This window comes from Parus major, chromosome 11 (assembly GCF_001522545.3).
Source record: "Parus major isolate Abel chromosome 11, Parus_major1.1, whole genome shotgun sequence".
NCBI classification, from domain to species: Eukaryota; Metazoa; Chordata; class Aves; order Passeriformes; family Paridae; genus Parus; species Parus major.
In genome coordinates this window covers 7,098,118-7,122,376 of record NC_031780.1, presented here as the reverse complement: position 1 = coordinate 7,122,376, position 24,259 = coordinate 7,098,118, and the positions used below count along the sequence as shown (strand labels likewise).

The 24,259-nt window shown below is 47.8% G+C and overlaps 1 protein-coding gene across 5 annotated transcripts in view; it reads left to right on the top strand.

The window, feature by feature from the left end:
- PLEKHG4 (pleckstrin homology and RhoGEF domain containing G4) overlaps positions 1 to 24,259 on the top strand; it is an 85,238-nt gene that overhangs the window by 51,269 nt on the left and 9,710 nt on the right. For all 5 annotated transcript variants that reach the window (XR_001523781.2, XM_015640232.2, XM_015640233.3 and 2 more), the window contains exons 11-14: positions 4,087 to 4,225; positions 6,598 to 6,720; positions 7,233 to 7,424; positions 22,395 to 23,338. Coding sequence is in view for 4 of the 5 variants with exons in the window: in XM_015640232.2 (XP_015495718.1) it covers positions 4,087 to 4,225; positions 6,598 to 6,720; positions 7,233 to 7,424; positions 22,395 to 23,338 (1,398 nt within the window). In the remaining variant the exon portion in view is untranslated. The remainder of the gene's footprint in view (positions 1 to 4,086; positions 4,226 to 6,597; positions 6,721 to 7,232; positions 7,425 to 22,394; positions 23,339 to 24,259) is intronic.

Genomic DNA, 24,259 nt, shown 5'->3' with positions numbered 1-24,259 from the left:
AAGTATCATTTTTCCCATAAAACTCCCTGTTTCAGGATATTATGGAGTTTACTAGTGTACTGGAAATCATTTAGGAAGTTTTTAAGATCTAGATCAACAAATGGGGGTGTGTGTGTGTGTAAATAGATAAACACATGTACAGAGGTTTGGGAGAACAGGCTTAATGCCTAGTGAATCTTTTCTGGGAGCACTGAAGTGCCCAAGTGAATTGAAAAAACAAGCTTTCCCATGGACTCTGAGTGGTTTCTTTGTTTGGCTCAGTTTGCCTACCTACTTTATACTGCAGCATGGAAAGGCTTATATTTTCCTCTGTGTAAGAGAGTAAAAGATGGATGTTAGTCAGAGAGCCTGTCTAGCTGGTAAAAGTGAACTGTCAGGGGCTGACAACATATGAATGGAGTTACCTTGGAGATGCAACAGAAGACCAACAACTAGACGTTGAGGTTTTAATGAATGCTTGCCAAGTGAGGCAGAACGTATGAAAACAGTGTGTCTGGTCCTGGAAACAAAGAGCTGAGGTTCTGGGATGCTGGAGGAACTCACAGAGGAGCAGGAATAGTGTAAAGCCACACCTGAAGTTGTTTGGGGACTCTGAACTCAGAGGAGCTGTTCGGAAACGTTTTTTCTGTGTGTGCTGTTTGCAGTCACTCAGGAAACCATTGGCAGGATGATGAGAAGGGGCAGCCTTAGAGTGGTGAATTGTGGCTGATAAGGACATCAATAGCCTGCTGCAAGCATTCACAGAGGAAAAAAAAATCACTTAAATGACAAGAGTAAGGGGTTTTGGCTTATATAACCCCAAACAGCCCAACTTACTGATAAGAATTCATTTCCAGCCTTATGAACTAAATTTTCTATCTAGTCCCTGCTTATAGCATAAACTCCCAAATGCATCCTAGACTGACTTCAGGTAAGTTTGAGATGCTTGTGGGTCAGTAAAGCAAAGATTTTCTGTCTGTGTCTTCAGTGGCAGAGTGTCACTTTTAGTACCATTGCATCAGCTGAGATAGGGGGAAGGTGACTGATGTGCATAGATGTGTAGATTCTGTACATTTGTAGCTGCTACATGATTTACTGAGATATGTATTTTACAATTGTGTCCAATGGGGCAAAGAGCTCACTTCTAAACTGGAGCTCCCTTCCACCTTCTGCAAAGGCACATAAAGGCTTGGTTGGATTGAGATCTTCAGAAGCAGGGTAACTCCTTCTGTGGGAGGAATGTGTGGGGCCAGAAGTATTGTTTGGGGTGAATTTTACTCTGTTCTTTAGTTGGGCACCAAGCAGCTCACTCAAGCCCCTTTTGCTGAAATGGGGTCCTTGGACTTTGGTTGGTGGGCTATCAGGAGTACTTTATTGCTGCAGTTTTGAATCTGACTTTCCCTGGTGGGGGGGTTTGCTGATCATAAGGCCAGCATTGGTCTCAAGTGGGCTCCAAGAGAATGGTCTTTTCCACAGTGGAAAAGCCTCTTTACACAGTGACCTTGTGGTACAGCTATTTCTGGTTAAAAAAACCCCTTGAAATGTGGGTTTTGGAAGCTTTTTTTTTTAATAATCACTTCCTATCCCTCTACCTTGAGGGTGATTCCCCCCCCCCCCCCCCCCCCAGTGTTGCAGTGTTGTCTTCAGGAAAACCAGTGTTTTGTGACTTTGGGAAGTGTGCTGTCTACTCTGCTAGAATCTGTAGTATTTATTAGCCCAGGTTGCTACTGGCTCCTGTCAAGGAAAACTACTCAGACTTAAAATAGTAGGGGGGTTGTTTCCTCTGGGTATGGAAAGGGGCAGGGTAGGACTCCCTGGCTCCTGTCCCCTAATCAGATCATACTCTGTGCTAGGTCACACAGTGCTAGAGCTGGAACCCTTGTGTCAGGTCCCTGTGCCATCAGGTGGCCCTCTGACAATACCATGTTAAGTACTGAAGCCATGGATGCTCACTTTGTCACTGGCTTGGGTGGACATAAGGACTTGTATTACAGAAAGGTCTAGCAGGTCAATCTGGCTTGCTAACAAGTGCCATCAAAGAAGTAGCATCAACACCAGAGTGATTTCCATGGAAGCTCAGGGAAAGGTTTGAAAAATATTTTGCCTCATGAGGGGGTAATTGAAAATGTTTGCATATAGCAGCATGGAATGCCTAAAGTTATAGGTGCTTGATTGTCTGTGCCAGTGGGAGGAAGTGTTTGCTGTATCCATGTGTTTTCCTGAGTGGATGAGAGCATTCATGCCAGCAGGGAATTCAACCCTGTGGGAGTAAGGCCAAAGGGTGTCTGTCTGTCTGGCCATGAGTATGCTGGAGACTTACTCAGAAAATGGGACTTGACAGATACGCTCTGCTGCACAAAACCAAACTGTATTAATGGTATTGCCAAATTTAACTTGCAGCCATCGTCCCAACTTTTTCTCATTAGCTGTCCCAGCTGTGTCACTGCTGCTGACTGGAACTTGCCTCCACAACCTGCTGTATAAACACTTTCCAGAGCTCAGCTTGGACAATGATTATTGACTCTGCTGCTGTGAGTTTCCTGGGTTGGCTCTGAGTCTGTCCATAAGAAAGGATTACAAAACAGAAGGCTCATATCATCACGGTTTGTTTATGGCGGTTTTGGGAAATGCCAGAGCAGTGCTACAGCTCAGATCTTTCCATTGAAGCCTGCAGATTCTCTGTAGAGAACCTGTCTGCTCTGCACTGCGGTAGCACTGATCTTAGTCCAGAAACTATTTGAGTATTTTTGGCTGCACTTTGGAGAAATTAGTTCAGTCTAATGGCATTTCAAAGAGGGAAAACAAAAGTATCTAAGAGCCTGAGGTTTGAGAAGTTGGCTGTTGCACACTGAGTGGAATTCTGAATGGAAAAATAGTGTGGATTTCTGATATGCAGAGCTAGTTGTCCAGACCTATGGCACTATCTCGTGTCAATGAAAACTACAGGATGACTGCTACTAAACACTCACATTTGGTTGCGTTTCATAGGTTCAAGACTGCCTGTAAAGCCAGACAGAAATAAACATGTATGCTGAATTGTTTTGAATTATATTCCACTGGCAATATTAGCTACCTACTTTGCAAGTATTTTAGATAAATTAAATAACATGATAAAAAAGCCATGCTCTAATAAGTCAGAAGGTTGTAAGATGATGACATGAAAATTGGTTTAGGATGGGTACAGGAGATGACCAGGCAGCTGAACATGCCAGTGCAGAGCACAGCTGAAGGAGGCTGTAGTGTTTTCTTGTAGCCGTCTCTTCAGTCCGTAATTGTAGGAGGGGAAATCTGGAAGCAAAAGAAATACAAGAAGAATAAGCTTGAATGCTCTTCTGTCTCCTGGATCCCAAGCCTGTGCTGGAGAGGTGTTGTACACATCTAAAAGGATCTTCCTAATACTAACCATCTTACCAAGACTGTGGTTGCAGCATCTGAGGGCACTGGGCTCTGTCCTGACCCCTCCATGCCTGCCTGTGTGCTGTGGACCAGGCTGGCAGGGAGAGTACCTCCTGGTGTTGCCTGTCTGGCTTTGGTCAGCACAGCTGCCTGTGGAAGGTAGGGAGCTCAAACTATGAATCTCTTCAGCACAGCACTGTAAAATCTGATTTCTCCTGGCACTGAGTTGTTGTATGCTTTGCATTTTTGTTTGGCTGGTGTAAATCCTGAGAGTAAGTGGGGCATCAGGCACTTAATATTGTTGTTGTCGCTCGAGAGAGATTTGCTTACTAGTGGTGGCTTATTTACCTAATTAAATTCAAATGATGGTTTTAGACGCTGAAACTGCTTGACCCTGTGTTTTGTGAAAATCCATTGATGCAACAATCTATGTTTATGAAAAGCTGAAAGTGTGAGAAAGACGGTAAATCTTGCGAGGAGCCTGGCTGGGAGAAGATGCTCTTGTCCTTCCTGCCAGGTTATCTGCATTGGGGTCAGAGTGGTGAATCATGGTAATGTGCAAGGAGCAGCAGTATTCTTTTCTGTTCTCCATATGCAGATGGCCAGTGTGGGTCCCATGGGGAGGGTGACTGGAGCACTGTTGTTGGCCAGGTGGTGTTTGCATGAAGCACATAATGCAAAAGCCTTGACCAGACCTGTGTCCCCTTGCAGAGATGCACTCGATGCTGCCAGCGTGCTTTATAATCAAGTTGATGAGGGCGTTCACCGACTGGTGATGCTGTCAAACAAGCGCATCCAGGAACTGGAGCTGGTGATGGAGTTCGAGAAAGTGGAAAAGTGTTTTAAGGAGGTAATGCCTACCTGTCAGTTCCAGTGACTGCTGTCCTCTAACTGTGTGTTCCACAGCAGGTACTGGGCCTGCTGATCTGTTGTGTGAAGGTGTACAGTGATGATTGATGCTTAAAAAGAACAACTGAACATAAAAATTTGAGATAGAGTTTCAGCAGTGCTGAGAATCAAGCCATTTATTTCTCTGGTATCTCTTGATGCCAGGTGAAAGTCTCGTGGCTTCTCTCTAGGTGTGGATCAGTCAAACCCCATAAATGTCTGTGAAGTGGCTCATAGGTAAGCAATGCAGTTGGAGGTTGGGTGTCTTTTTTGACCCTCTCAGCGAGCCTGTTGATGAGGCATTCTTCATACTTCATCTTGAGAAGCAGCAGAGTGATGACAAGCTGATAGTAAGTCTGCTTGTCCCCTTTGGGCTGTAGCTCCTGCAGGGTTTGCTGACATCCTGTTGCTGAATAACCCTGCCCCACACTGGCTGCCCATCCCTGTTATGTACTCTGTTGTTTAGATTCCTATGCTCTTCTCAGGTCCCTGATATCTGATAAGACCAGGCACACTCCTTCCCCTCCGGGTACAGCACCAGGCACACTCGGTTTGCCTCTGGGTGCAGCCCTCTATACAGGCTCCAGGAAGGGAACAGCCTCTTATCCTTAGCCCAAGAGCCATGCTCAACCTTCCACCCCCTGCACTTCTATGGAACCTTCAGCTTCCCTTTGTGTAGTGCTTGTTGAAACTCTTGACAGCCATGGGATAACTGAAGCAAACAGGGACTGGCTTTCAGAAAGACCTTTGAAACCTGTAGCCATGTTAATAGAGGACCTCAAAAAGTCATAAAGCAGCTCAGGTCTGAGCATCCCACAAGAGCTGATGAGTCCTTTCAGTGTTGCAGATCCCAGATGTTCCATGTTGCAGATCCCTAAGCCTGAACTCAGCTTTGAGGTTATGGAGTCACATGATCTCCTGTGCTGTAACTCATCAACAATGAGAAGTTTTTGTCTTTAAAAATCACTATTAGGATAAATTTCACCATTGTTCTTCTGGGATTCTGGGCTCCTCTTCTCTAATAGGAACTGGATTTGCAAAGGAGGCTATAGCCTACCTAGTGTTTTCACAGGCCAAGGTGGATCCAGGAGTTTTAATGACTTCCCATTTGGAGGTAGACACTTGGGCGCCTTGCAGGATGTGTTCAGGACAAGAAGTGTGTTGCAAGAACCTGGTAGAGACTCTTGTTAAACATACAGGTTCCTAATACCAAACAGAAATAAAAAGAGGCCCAAAAGTAAGCATTGCAACCTATTTCTGCTTTAAGCTGAACTTCATTTTTTTGTTGAATTGAGTAACACTCAATTGTTCCCAGCTTACTTTGCTTGTAGATCACCAATGATGGCAGCACCTGCTCCTGCTGTTAAGCCTGCCTGGGAGATCTATGCAGCAGCAGGGTGCCTCTCTGCAGTACTGGGAACCCACCACCATCTCCTCCTCTTGCCAGTGGGCTTGCTCCTTGTAACCTCACAGTCCACAGAACTAGGAGTTTGTCCTTGAGTATGAGGTTGAGTACTGGGATATGGATTTAGGTGACATAGGAAAACAGGATGCGTGGGCGTTAGGAAGCACTTAGTCTGTCCCTTCCCCCAGGTGCACCTATGCCTGGAGCATTACAGACAAGTTTAACAGCCTGTTTTTAAAACCTAGTGATGATGGAGATGCTGTGTTATCCTGCCTGGCCTCCTATGACTGCTTTGCTTTTAGGATGCTCTTGTTAGTCAGTTCTCTTCCCCTCTTTGAGGATATGGGCTGATAACTGCGGCAGTAGCTGGGCTCCACTGATGAGCATGCAGTTCCTCAGCTTTGCTGCTCAGCTTTGTGGAGAGCTGCCTTCAGAAAACCAGTAGCTGAGAGTCCCAGAGAACCATGAAACATTGCAGATAGGGAGAATCCATCCATACATTCACACTGACATAGTTCATGTCCTGCCAGTCAGAAAAGGGAAGTGATGTAGGAAATCTAGCAGTAAGGAGTTTTGATCCCAGCTGGGGATAACAATAATAATAGTCAGGCCAGTCTGCAGGTTGCAAAGCTTGCTTTAGACCATGGCTCACCCAAAACAGAGCCCAGGCAGCCACTTGTCCTGTTTATGCCTAAGGCTAGTGAGCAATAGCAGAGCTTTTCAATTACTCTGTAACCTGAAGTGGAAAAACTCCTAGCAGGAGGCTCAGACTGAAATGTCGGAGTTGGGGGGAGAAGTCTACACACATTCTTTCCAGTAATGAGATGACCAGCATTATGAGAGCAATTCCTTGCTCTTTCCACATGAAGGCCTACGTTGGTGAGTAGTACAGGGTGACTAACAAGCAGGGCTTATCCCTTTTCTTCTAGGTCAGCAGTTGGATTGAGAATGTTGGCAGAAAACGGCTAAAGGAAACCATCAACCTGGATGATTCTTTGGAGATGCTGCTTCAAACACAAAAGCAGTTCAAGGAGTTTGATCTTATTGCCAGTGTAAGTGTTGTTGGATGGGAAAATTACATTCTCCAGCATCTGAGTTGGTAGCATGTGTGTCTTGTATGTGCTCAGCCAAACACATGCTAAGAGGGTTCATTACCAAAGTGTGTGTCATTCCATCTCACTACATAGTATCCCTGCTCTCCTTTTGCAGACAAAGCCGCCAGCTCAACACTCAGTAGATGGCACTTACCAAGTCTTGAGGAAAATAACTACTAGGATGAAAGATGGATTTTTTTGTTCCTCCTTTGATGTGCTTGTAACACTGCCTTTTTCTGATCCTAATTGAGCCATGGTCTTGCTGTGTAGGCCTTTACAAGCTGCTGTGTGACGAGTGTAAATCATAAGAAGTCAGGCTTCAGAATTCTACTGTAAACAAAGACACCGCAGTGCATATGATTTGAACCTTAAAAACCTGACTAATTAGCCCTAGCTGTTAATGGCCTTGAAGACTACTTACTGTTGATTCCTGGTCTCTATCCTCATAAGCAATTCCTTTTTGTTTTCAGGAATATTGCAGAAGGGGTCAGGAAGCATTAAAGAAGATGAATCAGTGGGAAGACTTTTCGTTTGTGGATGTGCATTCTTACAGGATAAAGCTGCAGACCTATGAAGATCAGCTGGAGGAGTTCTGCACCCAGCTAGATGAAACGAGGCACCGAGTCTGTGAAACAGTCAGGCTGTATGAATTCTTTGACAAGGTAAGACAAGGCATCTGCTGCACAGAGGAAGATGTAAAAAGTCTGCTTGGACTCAGTCCAGTGCTGGATTGTTTATGAAAGCTGTGAAATGTAGTATTTGCCCCATCAAGGGAGCTGGATCTATAACCTGTAGCAGTCCCCTCATGCTTATGTGTCAGCAGTGAATTTTTTCAAGTCCGTATGTGGGAGAAGGAGTGGGTGTGTCTTCCAGAAAATGTCCACATCTGTTAAGTATAGACGTTTTCTGCTCTCTGAGCTGGAGCTTTTTAACCCCTTTCATGGCCACAGTGGATGGAAGGATGATGGCAGTGCTGGCTCTGATGACAAGGGCCAAGATATGCGCTGATTGTGTCCAGTCTTGGCCACCAACGCAGGGTAGGCTGGCTGTATTTTCCTGCTATATCCTTACACACTGGCAAATTCAGCCTGTTGACCCATCAGGAGTAACACCCTGCTCTTCAGTCCTAAATACAGCCCAACTCCTCCCATGTGGAGGCCTGCATGAGGAAAGGGAGCGCCAGACAGGAGAGGTGGATAATGTGGCTGAGGGAACAAGGGATCCCTGGATCATCACAGGGATCTGGGAAGCAGGAGGAGAGGATGTGTGTGGTGACTGTTCTGAGTGCCTGACCTTCCCACCTGTTTGGTTTAGTGCAGATCCACCCATTTAGCAGATCTGCAGTTGGATTTGGTGTTCTTTAATTTCTAAAGTTGCAATGAATAGGCAGTAGGATCTTCTAAGTGCATTTTAAAATACAACTTTGGCAAAAACAGAAGGCCAGGAAGTCTGTGCTCCATTTATTCCACACTTGTACAAACATTGGGTATTGAAGTTCTCAAATTCCAGAAAGAATAGAGACTAAAAGTTAAGCTGTACCAGATGTAGGTGCCACTTAGTTGCTGTCTCTGAGCTGCGTTGGCAGCCAGAAGTGCTCAGGGGAGGAGGGAGGAAATTCAACTAAACATGAAAATGTGGAAAAGCATCCTATTTGAGGCAAAAAAGTGTAGAAGGCAGCCCAGAACACTGCTGTCAGGGCAGTGAGGATTGAGTTTGGTGATGCTCTGCAGGTCTGCTCTGGCTCATCTCTGCAGTCTACTGGCAGGTGGGGGACCCTCTTGCTGTGGAAATATGTAATTTTTTTTTCACCCCAATGGAGAGAGAAGTGCCTCCCATGCCATAGGAGAATGGCAAGAACCTGTGCTTTCCTACCTCACTGAATAGAGATGTTTCAGGGACTGGTCTGGTACTTGAACACCCCTTGCCACCATGGGGGATTCTGGGAAGGGTTTTCTCATGTTTCTTCTGATAAATTGAGGCACACAAAACCACCAAGCCCTGCTTGGCATATTGACAATTCTGCAGCCAAGCCAAACATTGGTCATACGTGAACCCGTCCAGCCAGAGCTGGAAGTCTCTGGAGCACAAATGTAGACTGTAGCACATGATCATTGAACGATACAATGTTTTGAGCCTGAAGGGTTTTTAAAGGAATCATCCAGTTCCAACTTCCCTGGTACAGGCAGGGATGACACCCACTAGACCAGGCTGCTACAAGCCCCCATCCTGGCTTTGAACACCTACAGGGATGGGGTGACCACAGCTGCTCTGAATAACCTATGCTAGGGCTTCACCACCCTCACAGGGAAGAATTTCTTCCTAGTATCCAATCTAATCCTGCCTTTTACTCCATGCCCTTGTCCCAAGTCCCTCTCCAACTCTCTTGGAGCCCCTTCAGGTTCTGCAAGGTCTCCCTAAAGCTTCCAGGCTGCTCAGTGCTCTGTTCAGGCATGGAAATTACATTGTGCTGCTAGCTCTTGGGCTGCCAGGATAGCTGGACATGACTCTATAGCAGTGTGTTCCTCCACAGCTTCAAAGCCTTTTCAGGGCCAGGTCATTTCTAGGGACACAAATGCTACATAGATCCCAACAGTGACCCATTAATTTTCTGAGGGCATTAGAGCTTCTTTTTGGTAGATGAACTCCAGGATGTAGTCCTTGGCAGCAGCAGCAGCCCTCTTGGTTGTGCCTTTCATGCTGCACAGCCCCAGTGAAAATAAAACTATAGTGGCACAGTGTGTTTGCACACTGCTCAGTTTGGAGGAGAGGCAGCTGTCTCAGAGAGGGAGGAGGAGTTTGATCTCACTGGTTTCAGTAGAGCTATAAACAATTCTGGTGGTGTAAATATACCATGTGTGTATTGTGAACCAGTGGCCAACTGAAACCAGGAGTGTAGGGGGATACATCCTGCAGCTGTAGGTTCAGTGCAGAAATTGTTGCACAGCATGAAAGATCTTTCAGTACCTGTGAGTTTAATCTTGATCTCCAGAGTGCTTTCTGCCTTCCCAAAGCAAAGTTAGTGGCATGGTCTGGGTGGTGGGGGATAAGCAGAAGATTTTATCTAAACTGATTTCACCATCTTCTGATACTGTGCTGCTTTTGACCTTCCTGTGGTGATGTTGTCAGTGCCTGCCTAACCCCCTTCTCTCTTCCCTGATATCTGAGGGGATATGATACCTATAGCAGGAGTCTACAATAAGCAATGTCCTTGATTTTCTCCTTCTCGTAAGGAGCCTGCAGAGTGCCAAACCCCAGGATTTGGGGAAGAAGCCCAAGGATGCGTAAGCAGTGTACGCTATGGTAATGAGCTGGCAAGCTTGGATCTCCAGACATCTCAGCATGAACCAAGGGAGTGGAGCACCCACCTCAGAGATCATGGTGTTCATCTGTCTCGTACCTCACTGCCTACTGGGAATGGGAGGCTCTGTTGTGCCCGCCCTCCTGCATGGCACATGGTGGGCAAGTGTTTTGTAGGGCACTGCCTGTGGCTGCCAGACAGGCTGTGGGACAAGACAGCATAACCCCATATGCCCCATCAAGATGCTGTACTATGTTTTTTCACTGCTTGGCAGTTCCTGAAGGTCTGTCAGAGCTCCTTGCAATGAGGCAGGCTGAGCTGGGCCAGACCACATAGAGCTTGCACATGGGCTGGCAGGGTTCCCTCCACAAAGACATAACTGGTGCCAAGCTGGATGTTTCCATTTGTCCCCACTTCCTTTGTGGCAGTAGCCCTTGGTGCCTGACAGGGGGTGAATGATGGCTGGGCTGAGGCAGGAGGAGTAGGGAAGGAATCTGACTTCCCCACCTCTGGCTGTGGGCTGGAGGATTGTTTTTCAGTACCACAAAGTCAGTGTGGGCATATTCGGGGACCTGTCATCTCCCCGTGGCTTCAAGCCTGGTTTGGCCGCTGTCCCTTGTTTACTCAGTTCCAAGACTGCACTGGGATCTGGCACCATACAGTGCTTTGGGGAAAAACTGTGCAGCTGAACAAGGAAGGGTATGTATGGTGTACCAAAAGCATTGATGTGTGTTTTGTTCTGGGGTTCCTGCAAGGACAGTCCCCAGTATCCTTTTCTCCTGCTCTCTATCCTGGCTTCACAATAACACTGCCATAGGTACACCATCAAGACCGGGAGCAGCCACAGCAAGTCTTCCTCTCCTTGTTTATCTCATTAGCCTTCATATTTTTTCCTTCCTTAAGCTCTCTCTGGGTGAATTATATCCCCGAACACTTTTAAATCCCATGCTGTTGACTTTACCATAAGTGAAGTGCAGGTTACCTGGACTGCAGTTTTGAAATGGCCCATGTAGGAGCCATGTGCCCTGTCAGGACTGAGTACCTTACTTACAGCAGCATGGCCAGTGAACCAGAGCTCACAGGACAGTCTCTACCAGGTCTGGGATGACAACCAGTCCTGCTGAAGGTTGGGAGTGAAGGTGTGTGATCGTTGCTGCACAAATGGAAGAAAGCACTGATCCAACCAGAACAGGCAGTGTCCCATTGCAGCCTCAGCACCTGCATACCCTGTGGCCTGTGGTGATGTGGAGCCCAGAGCTGAATTGTCTGTATCATTACAGGAGGGCCTGAGGCAGCTCCAGGGGCTTTTTCCTGCTTCTCAGGATGTTGTGCAAGGTGGTGCCTCACTGGTGCTCAGGGAAAGTATGGTCATTCCCCTGCCATAGCTTGTGAGTCTCTTGCAGCTTGAGCCCTTGCCTTATGATTGCTTTCTGAGGAAAACTGTTCAGCTTCAGTTCCCACTGCTTGGGTTTGGTGGGGCAAGGTGGGTTGAGAAATTGTAGTGTTTCCCATAGTGGGATTTCTTGGAGCTCTGTTCCACAAGCGATTCCTTCTGTGGTGTTCTCTGTCTGCCTGCCTTGGATCTTTTCTGTCAAAGGACCCCTGACCATCAGCCTCTGTTGATTCTTGTTCCTCCTTTGTCCGTCTTTTTTTCTGCTGTGCACAAGGAGCTGCTGCTTCTGACCTCTGCTTGGAGTGGGCAGAATATTCCCCGACCCCTCTCCATCTGTGTTTTCATCTCCAGGAATGGGTTACCTGTGTTCATGGGTGGATCTGCCCCCACAGTGGGTTCTCCTGTGCTTTCCTCCTCAGCTACTTTGTTCTTTGTGGCTTAGAAAACAAAGCCTTTGGCAAGTGAAGGAGGTGCCTGCCCTTCCTGGGGGAGGGCCAGCTGGCCTGCATTTGATTATGGCAGTGCCTCCTCATCCCTCCCCATTGTCCTTGCTGCTGTAGGAATGCCAGCCTTTTTGCGCTCCATCCCGTGAGCAAGTGTTGCTGCTCTGGGGCCCAAAGAGGGGCTGGGGCTCTTCTTCCCATCGCTCTCGCCTCTTTGCACATCTCCATGCACCTTTCCCTCCAAGTCGCAATCGCCCCATCCCGGCTCCAGCAGCAGACGGACACAGCAAACCCTCTTGTAAGTACCAAGTGCGTGCACCCCGGCTGATGCATGAGCTGTATTGATATTGTTTGGAAACAATGTAGAGAAGGCTTTTCACTCGGTTGCTTGTGCGTGTCTCTGTGCATCCAGCATGAATCAGAGTGCTTTGTGTGCAGCTTTTGTGCGCTCAGACAGAACTCCAGGCTGTGGGCATCTTTGCATGGTCCCTCTGAATCCCAGGGCTGTGCTGTGTGTAGTAGAGCAGAGCCTGTCCTCCCTTCTCTTTATTAGAAGTTACTGCATGATCATTTCAGTGGGCATAATTTACCTGCAGCTACAAGTTGCTGCAAGGATTGGGTGCTGCAGGCTGGATGTATGTGCAGGGCGGGTGGTACCTCTCAGCCTCCAGGACTTCTGTCAAATGTGGGCAGCACAGGAGGGGGCTGCTCTCCTGGACTGTTCCAAAGTTTGCTGGGTTCCTGCTCCCCAGGTGACTGAGACCTGCTGGCACAGTACTCCCAGCTTCCAGAGATGGATCTCACCTTAGATTTGTCAGGAGAAATCCAGAGTATGCTGAATAAGTTGCCTTCCAAAAATGTTATCTCTGACTTCTCCCCAAAAGTTCCGGAAAGGAGACCTGCTGATACCTTGTTTTTTGCTGTGTTTCATTTTTGATTATGTACCAGATACAATTTTGCAGATGATAATTTTGAGGGGAAAAAAGTCCCTTCCAGGTGATAAGTTATTGATGTTTCTTTTTTTCTTAGCCTTTGATGAAAAAAGGGAGGTTGTGAATGCTGATCTATGGGAAGCTGGAAAGGATCCTGGTGTCTGCAACCTAAAACTGTGATTTTTCAGTAGCAGGCTGTTTGGCACAGTTTGAGAAGTAATTTTACTGAAAGGCTGCTATGATTCCTTGCTCTGGGAATGTGCTTGGAGAAGTGCAGAGTAGAGCTTAGCACCAAAGTGGAAAAAAGGACATTTGACATGTCCTTATTGTAGTGTACTTAATGTAAACAGAGACATAGATCCCTGTGCCATGATGCTGCCAGCAGTTCTGCACAGGTCAGAACATGGTTTTGCCCCCCAAGCATCTTGGAGCAAATGAGATTTTGCTGTGGTTTTGTAATAAAGTCCCTGGGACTTAACATGCACTAATTTCTCTCTCCTCTTCTGTGCAGAGATTGGCTTTGCTTTTCTGGGGATGGTCTGCACAGCATTCCCAAATAATAGTTTTCATCTTGTTACTGATGCAAGTTCTTAGGATTATGAAAGAAGATAGAAAAGGCATGGGAGAGGAATATTTTCTGTGCTGTTTTAGGGGAAGCCCCTGTTGTCTGGCTTCAGCATTGTCTGACAGCAGCTGTCTCATCTCTCTTTCTCTCTCCTTCCTCAGTTATGCCTGTAAAGTCGTGCCCCTAGACAGACATCTTGTCTGATTTGTTCTCCTATTTCAGGGGTGTCCTTTTTCATGCACAGCCTGAAGCAGTTGGGGGAATGAGCCTTGAGGAAAATCGATCCTCTGGCAGAGTTCATGCAAGGTTAATGCGTGAAATCTCTCCCCTCTCCTTCCTGCCAGGTTTTTGCTGGAGAAATCTTCTTGCAAGGTTAAAAAGTGTCTAGTGTTTACTTTCCTATCAAAGTGTATTTATGCATTAGAAAGTTTCTGCTTTGCCTTGGAGATAGCCCTCTTTCACAAACAAGAACTCCTGAACACTTAAATCTGATCTGCTCCAGATCAGTTTTTCTGTCTCGCAAAACTAGTGCTTTGCAAATTGTTCTGTCTTAGAAATTCTTCAGTAAATCACTACTAGCTCTACTGGTGCTTGAATTATTTTCTCCTGTGTTTCACCAATAACTGCATTGTCAAATGGGCGGTACAGTAGTGCCTGTAACTCTGGCAAGCTCTGTGGCAAGAGGTAAAAGCTAAATAGTAGTTAGCACCAGCACTCAGTGCTCTTTTCTGGTTGCACAACATAGGTGTGAGACTCGTTTGTCCCTCAGTGTTACAGAGCAGCAGCAGTGAATTAATTAAGTTTTTGTCATGTGCTAAATCCAAACACAATTTGCAGTTGAAGGTGAGAGGTTCTTGGGTTAAGATGCTTTTGAGCACCTGTCCCAGCACCTCAGGCAATGCTTTAGTGCAGTATGAGGTCTGTGAAGTGTTTGTGACATGTGCAGAGAGGCAAAGCCTTGATCTGTCTGGGGTTCTTCTCCTCCTACTGTGCTGGCCAAATTCTTCTCCTCAAAGGAGGACACAGCAGAAAGAGGCTGAGGGAGTCAGCCAGTGTGTAGCATACATTGGGGTGTGCAGTATTTGTCCTTCATGTGCCTTCCCTGATCCAAGGAGTGCCAGCATGTTCTGCCAGTGCATGTATGCAGGGGGCAGTGCTTGTCATGCTGAACCCACCTTCAGCCTTGATTGTCAGAGGACCTCTGTGTAAAAATTCCTCGGTGTCCTTGGCTGCCATGAGCATAAATTGACAATTACCTGAAAGACTTGGGCCTCTGTCAGGTAGGCTCAAATCTCCTGCAGGGTCACAGCACTGGGAGCCAGTCAGTCGTGGCAGGGAAACAGCATTTCCGCCCAGCAGGATTAGGGATCTCCCAGCTCACATTGCAGCTGAGGTGCGAGGGGAATGTGTTGTGTTTGAGGTGTGAGATCTGATGCCAGCAGAGATCTCCCTTCAGCTGGGCCCAGCCTTGTGCATGTGTGCAGTGTAGTTTGGGTACTTTTTCTGCTCTGATCTTGGCATAGAGGCTGCACTGGGTGACAGATTTTCTGAATTTTTGTGTGCTGGCATCCATCTGGATGCTCTTGGAGACTGGAATTCCCTTTAGTCATGGGAGTTAAATAGATCTGTTCAAGCAATCTGGTCATGAAGCTCTCTTCAGTGTACAGATGGAACCAAAGCTCACAATGGCTCAATCTGCATATCAAAGCCCTGGACATATGGACAGGGTTCTCTCAAGCACCCGCTGCCTTATGAGGCTCCTCTGGCTGCTCTGCAGGGCCTTGCACTCTCCAAGTACATCTTGGTGTACTCTTAAAACAGGGCGCTGTTTCCAGCGTTGTCACTTCCCCTGGGGAGGAGAGACCCAGTAAATCTGCTGGGTGTTGAGATGTCTCAGCTCCACATCTCCCAGTGCACGAGCACCCAAAGTGCAGTGCAGAGAGATCCCAACACATCATGTGGTAGTTAAGCAGAGTTTGGCTCAGCTTGTCACAAGGGAAAGGATGCCAAATGAAGGCTGCAGAGAAAGCACCCATTTCCCCATGCAGGCCCAAGGGCATACTGGGGGTTTTGCAATCCCAGCATGGAGCATGAAGAACCTCATTAAAAGGGAGCCAGTACAGGGCACAGGAGAGACACCCACCACAGTCCAGTCTGTCCACACTTGCCTGTGGGGTGCTATTACACTGGGGTATTAGAACAGCGTGATGATGTGACTGTCGGGACAGATGTAAAAGCAAAGCATGCAAAAAACCTCTGGAGGTGACATTAGTCTCTGAATGGGATAATTTGTTGCTGTTGTGCAAGTTGCCATCGCCAGCTTTGGTGACTCACACATCTCACTGTTGCTTGATCTTGAGCTTGGCTGGTAGCATGAGGCTCTTGGCTCATGGGTGCACAAAGGCGCTGAAAAAATGGGCAGTGCCTCAAATGTGAAGAGGCTGGTTTGCAGCAAACATTGAAGTTTCTGGTTTTACTGGGAGCAAACTTAGCCCCTGGTCCTTTGGACTTGGGAGCTTTTAAATGTTGAGAAAATCCTATGGTGAGAAAGAAAAGTAGGGAGAGAATAATAATTTTAGATTCTACACAAAGCTGCAGTTATGAGAGACTCTGGAGCTTTGAGGAAAGCAAATCTGCCATTTGCTGCTCAGCTACCTATGGATTAATTTTATACATACGTACACATGTAAATATACACGTGCACATCGTATATATGTACGTGTGTGTCTGTACATAGATGTATGGTGAAACTGGCACAGGCTGCTCTTGTGGAATCTCAGAGTTGCTTTGAAGCAGGAGTTACTGTAGCTGCTTGTGATTCATCAGGTGAGTCACTCTGTTTCTAATGGACACCCCTAGGTGCTGCCTGGCAGTGGCAGCAGTTAAAGAAAAGAAGGACAAGCACGCGTCCTGCACGACAGCTCCAGCACAACGAGCCACATTTGCCCTTTGGGTCCTCGTGCTGTCGTCAAGAGAGCAGAAATCATGTGCAATCTTATTTTAGCCACTTATATTCTCCTGTAATTAAGCTCTCCTGGACTTGTCGTGCCTGGATGCCCAGAGGGCAAATGAAGGGATTTTTGGGCTCTGTTCAAGAGTGCTGCTGCAAAAAGATGTCTAAGCACGTTGCTCTAATGAGCAGCCTTTGATGGTACATGGACTGTGGCATGCCCAGACCAACCCTGACAGGTGCTGCTTCCCTGACCCCTTGTTCTTCTTTCCTGCCCAGCTGTGGGTATCTGCTTGTTCTCCTTTCTTATGCTTAAATCCAAAGAGTTTCTAGTTTGTGCTTGTCTCTCATGCTTTGTCCTCTCACAGTGTTTGTACAGCAGCTGGCACTTGGTAACAGGCAGAAATGCAAATACAGGATTTAAAGTTTATTTTCCTTAGCAGCTAGTTATAGGCAAACTAGAAATTTCAGTGGTCTGTCCTCTCTTGGAGAAGGGGAGGCTCTCTGAGCTACATAGCAACTCAGAAATGGTTTAGCTCTTCATTTCAAGAGCATGAGTCCTTTTCTTAGTGTTTAAAGCTGAGCTTTTATCAGCTACATCCCATGTAGGACAGTTTTGATTAGTTTGGTTTGTGCCACTAATGAATCACAGGCAGGGCTGCAAATGCAATTTGGAAAAGTTGAGTGCTGCAGAGGGGTAGGAGAGTAATAGTGAACCTCTGTGTAGAGAAGGGATTACTTCTGACTTGCTGAAATGCTTGTGCTTTGAAATTATGTGGGTTTTTGTGTCTAAGTGTAGCTGCCTGCTCATGGAGTCACAGATCTTGGTAGAAGTGATCAGGGGCTTTGGCTCTTAGAGATGTGGAAAAAGCATAACAATGTCTAGAAGGGATCAGTGTTTCCTCCATAGCTTTTATATGCTGGGTAGCGGTTTACTTTGCATTTTACTTGAATTTGGGGTCAGTTGGAGTGCTTTCCCTGTTTTTTGCACTGTGAAAGGGTATCTGGCTTGTTCCCAGTTCTCTGCACACTTCAGTAGCTCTCGTGTGAAACGTGGCCCCTTCCCCCTCTGCCTTGTCTCTGGTTACCAGGGCCCCCCCAATCTATTTGGGCTGGCAGCATTTGCTTGTGAATAACCAGAGCTGAGATGATGCACTGAAGCAGTGGCCCTGCCTCGGTCGGGCTGTAGGGGATAATGTACAGCACAGAGCTGGGCACAGCCAGGGTATGGACTCCCTCTGGACAGATGGGAAGGTGGGATGAAGTCTGTTTTCAGCTAACAAATAGATTTGCCAAGGGAACATCTGGAGATCCTGAAGTCTTGCTTTTTCCCTGCTCCTTTCTTCACGGGTGCTGTTAGTATTGGTAGGTGGGAGCCTGAGGTAAGCCTGAAGCAGATCCAAGTGAGTGGTGAGCTGACTTTCTGGTGGAGCTGCTTGGTCTCTGAGTTAGGCTTGTCACCATTTGTCAGTTGACAGTTCTTGTGCTAAGTAAGGTAAGCCTGGGTAATTTTACTTTCAATATATTTTGATGTAAAATAGCTTTTTCATCGTAGTCCTTCTGAACTGTCAGCATAAAAAGCCATCTCCAGCCATGGGTCCTTGATAACATTGTGCATGCAGCAGCCTGTGACAAGGGACATAATAGTGTTGTGAGCAGGAGTCACTTCTCAAATCAACCTAAAGCCATGTTGGATTTCAGAGGAACTAAGCCCAAATGAGCATCTGTAATGACAGAAGCATTTTCTTGCAAGAGAGCTGCATTTACTTTGGAATGGTGTTCTGGTGAGTCCCTGTCACTCTTCTCCTGTGCTGGAAGTGCTGCAATTGGTGTCTGAGCTCTGCAGGGTTCAGTGGCAAGGCTGTGGGTGGCCGGCAGAGCAGGGCAGCTGCAGGACTCAGTGCCTGTGTGACATCCTGCATAGCTGTTGGGAAATGCTTTGTTTAGTTCACATCAGTACCTGTGATATTTTAATTTTTCTGGCTGCACCAGTTTTGTCTCCTTTGCTGCAAGCTAACAGATGAAGTTAAGGGTACTTAAAATGAGCACAATGGTGGTGAGAGGAGGTCTAGTTGAATGCGGGGCTTTGCAGTTGTTTCTTTCCACAGAGATCTACAATCAGTTGTGTCTCACTGAGAAACAGCAGAGTAGAGCACATCCTGACTGTAGGAGCTGCACTGAGCTGGATCAGGGTTTGTTTGATAATGTTGGATTCTTTTTTGCTGTCCTTGGCAGTGTTCTCAGCTGTTGTGCTACTTCCCCCGCTCTGAGCTGTAGAGAGTGAGGGAGATGGGGACTTGCAGTCCTGAGACATCCCCACAGAGAAGTGCAAAATTTAGTCTGTTTTATTGCTGCGCTTCAGTCATCATATCCACAAGCATGATTCCAATGCTGCCTATATTGCTGCTCCTACCAGTCTTGACATTTCATCACCCCTGTCTCAGTTGCACTGTGCAGTCACTTGAGATTCTGAAGGAAACCTTCTCACAGCAGAGTTAGTCACCCACCCAGGTGCATTTCTCTTCTGCAGAAAGTTAATCTGCCTACCTCTGCCAGCTGAGATACTCAGTTTCCTATTTGTCAAGAAAAACACAGTTAGAGTCATCATCTCCCCACAGGAAGGGGGAGAGGCAGGCCCCCTGAAATTGCCCCTTCTGGCATATTTTGCAGATGGTACTTGAGTGGTGCCAAAGCTGACAAACTTCAGGAGCTCCTGTCCTCGATGTGCTGCAAGCCTTGTCCGTGGTGAAATGATCAGAGACCAGCTGAGGATGACGGCCTTGAGGGTTGCACCATAGTCCAGTGAAGTCCCTGGCTTTTCCTTATAGGCATGGCAGGTCCCTGAGAGCCCAAGCCTCTCCTGGGCAGCCTGGCAGGACCAACCTGTTGCTGATGTCTGTTGCAGGATAGGTCAGTCCTGTGTATGCAGGAAGCATGTTTGTCTTTAATCCTGTAATTGAGAGTTTCAGTAACAACTTGCCTGTAAAGATTAAAAGCTGAGGTATAGGCTCCTTCCTGGCTACTTCCAGACATGGTTGGGCAGATTTCAGCTTCCCTGTGCACAGTTGCCTCCTTTTAGCTGAGCAGCTCTTGCAGCTCTGCAGGAAAGCTGTAGGGGTGCCTGCTCCCAAAAGCCCCTCATCCAGAGGGCTGTATCCTGGCTTGGATGAGTGTTGTTTGCAGCCTTGCTGGGGGGACAGATGACAGCAATATCCCTGCCTCCTTGGGGACACCCTTGGTCCCTAGAGAGGATTGCCATTTATGTGCAAAAAGGGGCAGTTGAAGCAGATGATGTCAGTGAAGAAAGCCTTGGTGGTCACTTAGTGTGTTACCAAGCAAAGCTGTGGGATGCAGAGGGCTGCTCCATTGTGCAGGGAACAAAGCTGAGCTATTTGCTGGCCTGCGACAGGCACTGGTGATGGAAGGAAATGCCATGGAGATTGAGAGTCATTTCTGCTCAGCCCTGGAGACCTTGCCAAGAACGGACAGAGACCATATGAAGATGAGAAGTGGTGGGGCTAGCAGTCTGTGTGTGCTTTGCAGCCCTGATGCCTCTTCACAGTAGTCACATGCAGATCTGCAGAGTTTCCAAGAAATAAAAGAAGTCTTTTTTCTCTCCCTGCAATCTGTGCATGGAAGTGAGTACCCCAGCCTTAGATAAGGCCTTCACAGGGCATCTGCCTTCCTGAATGGTTACTGTAAAGTCCAGGCCTGCTGGATGTCCCTCTCCTGCACATAGCTCTCCGTGCCCTCTTTGACAAACCCCGTGTGCCTTTTGAGCTCAGCTTTTCCCATCAGTGAGCAAAAGGCAGCCAGCATGCAGCCTTCAGTGAGGATCACCCATTGACCTCCACAGCCAGAGAGGGGAGATGTCCCCTTTCTTAGCCCAGACGGATGGCTAGCCCCTGCTCTGGGCAGAGCTGCAAGGGGCTGGTGTTGGTTTGTGTACAGCTGGAGGGAGCAGCTCAAAACCCCACAGCAGAATAGGCCATCTGTCACTGCTGTGCAGATCTGCTGGGCTCTGCTGCACTTGGGGATTCACCTCGCCTTGAAATGCTTCCACCTCCAGGGAATAGAAGAACCTCCGCATCAAGGATAAACACAGATTCCTGCCAGAATCTGACATGTCCTCTGCCTCTGCACACCCCTCCTGGCAGTCAGCAGTGGGCAAGTCAAGGGCATAAAGCCTGGATCAAGGGAAAGGCAGGTCAGGGGCCTGTTGCTGCTCTAGGCAGGGTGATGGGAGGAAAAGGGGGCTGCTGCTCTTTGGATTGTCCCGTGCTGCAGCTGTGTGGTGCTGAGAAGCGTTTTCCCTGAGCAGCTGCTGGTGTTTCTGAAGCAGCTCCTTGCTCTGCATGAGTAATGGGGCTGGCTGCACACACACCATGCAGCTGCAGCTCAAAAGAGAATGTGGACGGCTGTGGGAGCTCCTGTGGAATCTGTCTCTAGAGTGACTCTGCTCAGGCTGCAGGCTGTGCTGGCATTCAGTTCTCCTACAGACAGCAGCGTTTGGCTGTCATAGCCATCCCCATCCAGGGACTGACATCACATGAATGAAATACCTTCTGCTCTGCCTGACTTTGTCACCAACACAAAGTGAACCTGGTACCTGATCTGTTTGACCACCATGTCCCTGATGGGGATGCAATGTCTGCTTACATAAAGCTTGGGTGGATTTTCTTGATGTCTAAAGCTGCATAAAAGTGAGTGATTTAGGCTCTCTGAGTGAAGGTTGCTACAGTGAGGCTGCTCAGGAAATGGAAAATGGAAAAGCCAGTCGCTTTGTTCCTGGCACTGAACATGAGAGTTGTTTCTCTTCAGGTACACAGGGCCTATGTAGAGTGCTAGAGATGGTCTGGCTCACTTCAGGGCAGCCAGTGGTGTTTGGTGTTTCTGCACATCTATTGTTGTTGGACAGGTGGCAGAAGATGTCAGGTATTTTCCCCACTGTGTCTATCTGTTTTCAACAAATAACCCTATGTGTTCACTGATGAGCATTAAACTTCCCTGGTCAGGCCTATGGCAGCTGGTCACATCTTATTTACTCCATCATTGAATCTTACCATCTCTGCTTTATAGAGAAAATGGTGGCTTATGAGCCTAAGTCAGATGTTTGCATTTCTTCTGCTTTTGATCAATGACAGGTCTTGGTGCTGAGCCCCATTCTTTCCATGGTGATAAGGCATTCACTCTTCCCTTGTATTTGTCCCACCGGACCCCATTTTGTCCCACTTCTCTTGGTTGACTGATGCAGCAGAACTGTTTTAGCAAGGCCAGCATATGCACCACTGCTAGAGTTAAGCCCCATGAAGCTGCTTCCAGCATTCCTGGAGTATTAGAAAAAAACTGCTGAGCTCAGTATTTGACTAACCAGCACAAGCATGTAGTGCAGTGGCAGGCAGAGACAGGCAGAACACAGCACACCACACAAGCTGCCAGCAGGCACAGAAAATGCACAAGCTGCAGTCTCAGATTCCTCCTTGCTGCAACGATGGGTCAGAGCATTTGGGGTGATCCACAGAGCCCAGCTGTAGCTTCTGTATGCTATGAGCTCCAGGAAAACAGTGTAAGGAGCAGCAGTCCCATTGCCTGCAGCTTACTGGTGCCCCTTGACTTTGTCATGCTTGACAGTGGTGAAAGTGGCTGGGCAAAGGAGGAGGGAGAGTTCCAGGTTCTGTACTGAGCAGGGCCACGCTGAGGTGTGAATTCCTGCTGTCTTAGCAGCAGCTTTCCCTGGGCCCCTGTACCCAGAGAGGACAAACGAGCCCAGCAGTGTGGGTGCCAGCTCACAGGGACCTGGCAGGGAGGTGGGGCTGTGGCAGTGCAGCCAGCACAGCTGAAGCCCTTTGCATAAGGGGCTGTTTGTTTTGCTGAATTGTTAAGCCCCATTGACAATAGTGCCCCCCCGCCCCCCTCCCCCGCTTACTCTCCACACTCAAGGAACTGTGGTGGCCAGACACTGATCCTTTCTCTTGTCTTCAGGCACCAAATTAGGGTTATTCTTCACTGAGTCCCTCTGACTGGCTGTTGCTTTTTGTTCTTGTTCTGCAGGCGTACGAGTGGGCCTTGGAAGGGATGCGACACCTTGCCTGTATCAGCATGGAGGACTGCAGCTCCACCGAGCACTGCACAGATGTGATCAAGTGCCTGGAGAGTTACAAGGGGCAGCACCCGGACATCAGTGCTGCCCGGTTCCAGGAGATGAAGGAGCTGGCCTGTGAGCTGAAGAGTGACATGGGGCTCAAGCAGTGGAAATTTGCATGGTCTAAATGCCAGGAGACCAAGCAGGTTTTTGAAAAGAAACTCGAAGCAGCCTTGAGAACAAGGAAGTCTCTGCTGTCAGACCGCAGCCCAGCTGTCGGGGAGCAGCCTCAGGCTGGCAGTGAGACTGGCACTGTGTCCCACAGGAGGCACTCTGAGGGGGCCACCTCCAGGTCCCACTGGGACAGGACTCAGAGCACATCCCATGGCTACAACAGAACCAACAGCTCTCAGGAGTGGACGAATGAGAAAGCTCTCTCACCTTCCCTGAGCTGCCCTGATGATGTCGATGCTGGGGAAGTATTTGCCTGCCAAGCTGCTCTCAGCCCTGGTCCTCACTCAAGCAGAATTTCTTTTGCCAGCAGGGCTTGTAAGTCTCCAACGCTGCCTGAAGAAAAGCCAAACTTGGAGAGCATATTAGAAGGCCCAGAGGTGAAGCAGTCTTACACATCCACTCCAGTGCCTGGGAAGCTGCCTCCCAGGAAGGTCCTCCGGAAGGCCCAAAGCTTTGACCTGCCTTGTGGTGAGAGCCTGTGGTCAAGCTGCCAGAGGAGCGAGCCAGCCAGATACGGCAACACCGGCGTTTTCATTAAGGGGCTGGAGGTGAGCAGCACCGAGCTGGTGGACAGGACGTTCGCACTGCGGCAGCCAGCTGTGAGCAGCTGGGCTGCAGACTGCCTGCTGGAGGGACAGAGGGGCTGCCTCTCTGGGTCAGAAGCCAAGAGCTGGGGCAGGTAAGTGGCGCTGTGACATTTGGTGTTCCATTTCTCAGGTTCGTGGTTAGGCATCCAGAAGAGATTAGAGGAGCTCTGTAGTGCTGGTTACTTTGGCACTGGTTACAGGACAGATAGGTGGAGATTAGCTTCAGCTTCCCTGCATGTGTGTATGGTGCAGAGCATGCCTACAGGGATGTCCCTACATAATCTGGCACCTTCCTTGGTGAGGAAACAGAGAAAAGGGATTTGTGGCTCTTCCCTCACAGTGCAATTCCTCTAAGAGGGGAAAGTTTAGATCCCAGATAGAAGACGGAGTCTCTGAACACTCTTAGCATTGGAGGATGAGGGATTACAGAAACAGTATTCAGTGACCTAACAAAGCCAGGGGTACAGGTGCAATGGGAGAGCAGAAGCACAGGGCATCATCCCCCACTTTTTTGGGAGTCCTGTAACCAGACTGGCAGGGAGGCACATTCAGCACCTTGTGAGTGACAGTTTCACAGGTAAGAGGGTGTTTGTATTTGTGCTTTGGAGCTGAAATTTCTGAGTGTCCAACAGCTGGCATTTGTGCTGTTTTGCTTCTCTATCCTTGAGAATCTCAGTTTTGTTATCATACTACAATGTGTGCCTAGACTTTGGAGAGCCCAGGGATATGAGCTGTTCTTGACAAAAGGTCTCCAGACAGGTCTTTCAGTTGCTCTCACTGAAGATAAAGGAGATATTATTATTATTATTATAATATATCGTTATATACACATTATATTTACATTATTACTATATAACACTGGAAAATATTAAAATAAAAGTAAAAAAATTAATGGCAGAGATGAGAAAAGAGTGCTGCATGCTGGGGGACCATGGTTACTACTCTTGAGTGAAATGGCTAGGGACAGTGAAATCTTCCGGAAGGGGGCTCTGATATCCCTGGGATACCCAGAA